The 6,482-nt window shown below is 30.6% G+C and overlaps 1 protein-coding gene across 1 annotated transcript; it reads left to right on the top strand.

Annotated features, from left to right (window-relative positions):
- Positions 1 to 684: 684 nt before the first annotated feature.
- Positions 685 to 4,020, top strand: LOC145041549 (glycolate oxidase 1-like). Its single transcript, XM_078989669.1, has 11 exons — positions 685 to 913; positions 1,620 to 1,778; positions 1,853 to 1,977; positions 2,237 to 2,283; positions 2,419 to 2,496; positions 2,610 to 2,734; positions 2,825 to 2,891; positions 2,991 to 3,123; positions 3,239 to 3,339; positions 3,476 to 3,580; positions 3,693 to 4,020. The coding sequence occupies exons 2-11, from the start codon at positions 1,642 to 1,644 to the stop codon at positions 3,876 to 3,878; spliced, it is 1,104 nt and encodes a 367-aa protein (XP_078845795.1). The 5' UTR covers positions 685 to 913; positions 1,620 to 1,641; the 3' UTR covers positions 3,879 to 4,020.
- The last annotated feature ends 2,462 nt before the right edge of the window (positions 4,021 to 6,482 follow it).

The raw sequence follows: 6,482 nt of genomic DNA on the forward strand, positions 1-6,482 counted from the left end.
TCTTAAAATTTTAAATTTGAGATCGAGTTTTTTTTTTTTTTTTTATAATCATGTCATTATATTTACAATTTTGTTACAAGATCAACCAAATAACCGATTCTACATGTTCTTCCGATCCATTTTTACTGAATTTGATAAAGTTACTATGTTTTTTTTCTTAATTATGTTATTATATTTACAATTTTGGTGTAATATCAACCAAATGACCGTTACCATTAATCTAGCACAAGTTACCATATAAATAAAACCATATTTATGCTAGAATGTATATGGTTGTATATTGAAAACGCTTAAATTAATTCTTTACTTAATTATAATCGTATAATTTAATAAAGAGAAATTAAGTGATCTAACCACATTGAAGAAAATAACCAAAAAAATAGCAAATTTTTGAAGAAGAAAAACATTTTTTGTGACAAAAAAATATATTTCAAACTGAATTTCAGAACAACGTGTCGATTTGAATTTCCAAAAAAAACTCTGAAATTTGAAAAGCAATTCTGAAATCCGCTAAACAATTTCAAAATTTTGAGAATTTTTTTTATTTTAATCTAAAAAAATTAAACAAACATAATTAATCCATATTTGAAAAAAAAAAAATCAAAAAATAACGCCAAAATTTAAATGAACCAAAACCTTCATTCTTTTTATATTCATTTATATTCGTACCTGCAACTGTGAAACTCAAGAACCACGTTGGCTGCTTTGTATGTTTTGATTGTAGCTCGTATTGTAAGCCCCATTTGACAATAATAAACTGATGATCACGTGAGCTCTTACACAACAATTTTTGTTCCTATTACTTCCCCTGAAACTTCCCGGTGTTCTTCTTCATCGCCGCTTTTCGCAACCGAAAATTATTGCCATATATACAACTCCTCTCTTTCCATCTTCCCTGAAGTACCCGATCAAGGTCTGTTTTCATGCATCATTTCAGGGTTTATGACTTGCTATTCTTTTTTTTATATTCATCTTGGTGCTTTCTTGCTTGCTTTTTATCCGATGATTCTGAAAAATACGCTCTTAAATCATTCGAAGTTTCTAATTACCATCATTACTCTGAGCAATCGAATGATTTGGTGGCTTTCTATCGTGATCTTGATTGTGATATATACTTGTGCTGCTTCAGATTGATTGATTTTAAGTGATCGTATGATTTGTTAATTGTTGCCAAAGTTCCGTGATGGAAACGGAAGTGTTAGTTTCTTGATTTACTGTTTATATCAACTTCTGTGCAATGTTTGATCATAAATGAGTATCCAGATCGACCAAAGGGTCAATTGTTCAGTGTTCTTGTGAATTCGAATATGGATTTGATTTTCATGTATTCTTTGTTTTGGAATTCAAGGGTTTTTTCGCAAGAGGATTCAGTTTCTTTTTGGATTTTCGATGTTGAAGTTGTTAACAAGAAATTAAGCATCTAATGTTGTGTTTATGCATGTCTGATATGTACAAACGAACAATGAAAAATGGACGAATCTGAGTAGCTTTTTTGCCATGTTCATTGACGATCTCATTTCTCCAGCTTCTAATCATACATCAAAGTGCAATAAATGCATCATAAACTGAAATAAACATTGTTACATTGCTCCAAATTGACCTTATACTTCATTTTTCAGCAAGTTTTTGTCTTCTTGAAATATGGAGATTACCAATGTAATGGAATATGAAACCCTTGCAAAGGAGAAGTTACCCAAGATGATCTATGATTACTATGCATCAGGTGCAGAAGATCAATGGACTCTTATGGAGAATCGAAATGCTTTTTCAAGAATCTTGTAAGTAGTTTCTTCACTTTATTCATTTCTCTATCCTCATAACATTGATCTTGATTTCTTTTATACAAAAACAGGTTTCGACCACGTATACTTATCGATGTAAGCAAGATAGATATGACCACAACAGTTTTAGGTTTCAAGATTTCAATGCCTATAATGGTTGCACCTACAGCTATGCAGAAAATGGCTCATCCTGATGGTAAATACAGGGGTTGTTTCCTTTTGACTTAATCTGGATAGAATGACTTAATGGGTTAAGCCAAAAAACCTGGCTTAATGTATTAAGACACTAACCCATTACCTATTTTCCCTTGTTCTTTTTTCCTCCTAACTCTTCCCACGTTAAACTTAATGAATATTTGTGGAATGTGTTTTTTAGAATGTAAAGGTAAAATTGTCATTTAGTCTCATTGAGCGAATTTTAAGAGCACTTCAATCGAGTTCAATTTTTTTTATAGGAGAGTACGCAACAGCAAGAGCATCAGCAGCTGCTGGAACTATCATGGTTTAGTTCCTTACCCTCTTCGTTCTTTCTGTCAGTGTCCCACATCAGTCTGACACAGTCTCATCTGTCTCAATATATGTTGGAGTCTACCCTCTTTTTTCTTTACTAATTCAATTATTTACATTGGTTTTGCAGACATTATCCTCATGGGCTACTTCCAGTGTGGAGGAGGTTGCTTCAACTGGCCCTGGTGTTCGATTTTTCCAACTCTACGTGAGTACCTCTTCTATCTTTAAACACTTTTTTAAAAAATACCCGCGATTATTTCATATAAAAGTACCCAATTTATAGTTTAATTGTTCCCAAAACATTTCTCCTATCACTAGGTGTACAAAGACAGGAGTGTTGTTACACAACTTGTAAAAAGAGCCGAAAAAGCTGGTTTCAAGGCTATTGTCCTTACTGTTGATACTCCAAGACTCGGTCGAAGGGAATCTGACATCAAGAACAGGTCAAACCATACACTTCAAATTACTAATTTACCCCTCTTTATAGCTTCAATAACCGAGTTAACATGTTTCTTGAATGTGCCCTCTTACAGATTTGTTCTCCCACAAAATCTTTCATTGAAGAACTTTGACGGGCTAAATCTTGGCAAGCTAGATAAGGCGAATATGATACTATTATACATAATCAACAATTATTAACTTTTCTTTTTCGTATTACAAAATTAATAATTACATCAAGATTTTGTGATCAAATTGCAGACAGATGACTCGGGGTTAGCTTCGTATGTTGCTGGTCAAGTTGACCGGTCTCTTAGTTGGAAAGATGTGAAGTGGCTCAAGTCAATAACCCCGTTACCTATTTTAGTGAAGGGCGTATTAACTGCTGAAGATGGTATATGATATGAACGATTTTTTTTTTTTTATTCCTAGTCCTTTACATATACTAAACATGCTCCTTTATTAATAATTTCTTTTATAAAATTTCCATTTTCCAAAATTTCTTTTAGCAAGGATCGCAGTGCAATCTGGAGTCGCGGGAATTATTGTGTCAAACCATGGAGCTAGGCAACTTGATTATGTCCCTGCAACTATTACGGCTTTAGAAGAGGTCTATCACTTCAATTGATTCTTTTATTGTCCTTTTGTCACACAGGACAATACTGGACTGACAGTATTGAACTGGTTGTACTGTGTTTGGCATGTATTGAACTGAGATGAGATAGTGATATTATTATATTCTACAGGTGGTGGAAGCTACGCAACGTAGAGTTCCGGTGTTTCTTGATGGAGGAGTTCGGCGTGGGACAGATGTCTTCAAGGCATTGGCTCTTGGAGCATCCGGTGTATTTGTAAGTATAATTTTGTGGTTTTTCTTAATGTTTTTTATTTCACTTGAATAAAGTTGGATTCAAATCCAAGTTGGTTTACCATATATAACGTGTTTGTTATGATGGTTTTCAGATTGGGCGACCTGTCATTTTCTCATTGGCTGTAGATGGTGAGGCTGGTGTGAGGAAGACTCTTCAAATGCTGCATGATGAACTTGAGCTCACGATGGCTTTGAGTGGGTGTTGTTCACTAGCAGAGATAACACGCAACCATATTGTGGCGCCATGGGACCCACTGCGTATAGCTCCTAAGCTTTAAGCTGTAGCTGAAAAATACGTGATTAATTGTTATGGTTTGAGAGGTAGCTTATGTTTGTTGTGATTTGAATTAGTGTCTTTGGTTCGTGTATGGATGATAAACTAATAAAAATTTGGTGGATCGGGTCTCGTTTTTTTAGAAATCGGATGTATGTTTTTTAGAGGCGTGCAAAAGGATCATTGGTTTAGGTGTTTGTTTTTTCGAAGCGAAAATTCATAAAGTGTGCAGACCACCTCTGCAATCCTGTAGCAAAAAAAAGTGGAACAAACGGCTGCAGTCTATAATAAGAAGCATGTTTGTTTTTTAACATCTGCAGACTGTTGCAGTAAACTAAAATTTAAATAAACTAATTTTATAAACTGAAAATAGTTCTCAACACTAAAACTTAATAATTCTAGTCTTAAACATTGAAATAATAATAACAAGAACATGTAAAAATACAAAAATATAAAACTTTTTTAAAAAAAAAAAAACTTAAAAAAAATGTAAAAGAAGCTAATAGTTTTATTCTAAAAAAAAACTAATTTTAAAAAACATTAAAAAGGAAAATAATAAAAAAAATTAAGAAAGTATTGCAAACGTTGTCTACAAAGTTCGTAAAAAAGTACACACGTTAAAAAAGATGTAACTAAAATTGAAAATATTATTAATAAAACGGTAAAAAAAATTTAAAAAATCAAGTTAAAAAAATCGTGGAAATTATAAAAATAAAGTGTATCACATCCGTAAATAAAAATTTAAGAAAATAAAAGTTTTAAAAAAATAATTTTTAAAAAAAAGTTATACGAAAATTCTTAAAAAAACACTTCGGTGCTGTTTGTTTTTCTATAAAAACCTCTTCAAACCATTTATTTTTTTTAATTTTTAAAATTTTTTTGTATAACTTTTTTTTAAACTTTCATTTTCTTAAATTTTTATTTACAAATGTGATACAATTTATTTTTATAATTTCCACAATTTTTTTTTAATTTTAAATTTTTTTTTACCGTTTTATTAATAATATTTTCAATTTCAGTTACATCTTTTTTAACGTTTGTAATTTTTTACGAACTTTGTAGACAACGTTTTGCAATACTTTCTTAATTTTTTTATTATTTTCTTTTTTTAATGTTTTTTAAAATTAGTTTTTTTTTTTAAATAAAACTATTAGCTTCTTTTACATTTTTTTATGTTTTTTTTTAAGTTTTATATTTTTGTTTTTTACATGTTCTTGTTATTATTATTTTAATGTTTTAAGACTAGAATTATTAAATTTCAGTATTGAGAATTATTTTCAGTTTATAAAATTAGTTTATTTAAATTTTAGTTTACTGCAGCAGGATGCAGATATTAAAAACAAACATGCTTCTTATTATAGGCTGCAGCCGTTTGTTCCACCTCTTCTGCTACATAGGATTGCATAAGTGGTTTGCAGACTTTATGAATTTTAGCTTCGAAAAAACAAACAGCACCTTAGAAAAAATGAAAACTGAAGATGTTAGAAGAGGCAAGTCAAGTGCTGCGTCACGCAGCCCACGCGCAGAGATTTTGTAGTCTGAAGTCTTCCAAAAAACAAACTGCTGCGAGAGGGAAAGTGTTGCGTTTGTGCTGCGTCACGCAGCAATAAGTGGTTTGAAGAGGTTTTATAGAAAAACAATCAGCATCTAAGTCATCTTTGTTGTTCCTTTAATATATGTCCTCTAAATGAAGAAAAAAAGTTTCAAAAAGGGATAATCACAAAAACGCCCGAAATGATATGGTTGATTTAAGAAATTGTTAGTCCCAACTTAGTGTTTAGATTTGATGATGGCTTAAATGGTTATAAGTGTCCCTAAAATATAGGCTCTCACAATCTGTCTTAGAAGATTGTGTGGATCGACAGATGGGGTTAGATTGTCTTGAATATTTAGCTTGGAACAAGCATAATTCTGTTAAAATATGTTGATCAATCTTTTGTTGTGGCATTAAAATAAGTTTAGGGTTAAAAATATCAATAAGGCTAAAGTGTAGGAACCGTCACTATAAATATGGGGAAAACGAGTATAACCCTTTCTGTAATGTACGTAGAGTAGGTTCTAATTTCCAAGTTTTTGAATATGTACTAAGTGTAACACCCGTATATTATACGGGTTGATTTAAAAATGATTAAACTTAAAGTATAAAAATGAAATATTTTTTAATGTACCATTTTTAAATAAGAAAGAAATCAACGTATTTATTACAATTTAATATAATAGATATGATATTTAATACTTTACGTATATAATTATATGATTTTAATTAAAAATTAAAACAAACTAAAAATTGACAAGTGGATAATATTTATTTCAAAATTATCACAAAATGACAAGTGTCAAAACTCATGAAGGATTGACAAGTGGCAAAAAAAAACCTTCTTTTATTAAGGAGGATATTGACAAAAAAAAAAAAAAAGCCGTCTTCTTTTTTTATTGCAATTTAACCGCTAAAAATAGTTATCATTTGCAATTTAGCTTAATTTTCAAGTTACCGCAAACAATATAATAGTAAGTTTCGATCGTTAAAGTGTAAACAAAATATCGAAGGTGACTTTTTTTGTCAATAAACTAAAATATATGTATTATTTTTCAATGCATAATAATTTTT

This window comes from Lactuca saligna, chromosome 4, assembly GCF_052625555.1.
Source record: "Lactuca saligna cultivar CGN05327 chromosome 4, ASM5262555v1, whole genome shotgun sequence".
Taxonomy (NCBI): Eukaryota; Viridiplantae; Streptophyta; class Magnoliopsida; order Asterales; family Asteraceae; genus Lactuca; species Lactuca saligna.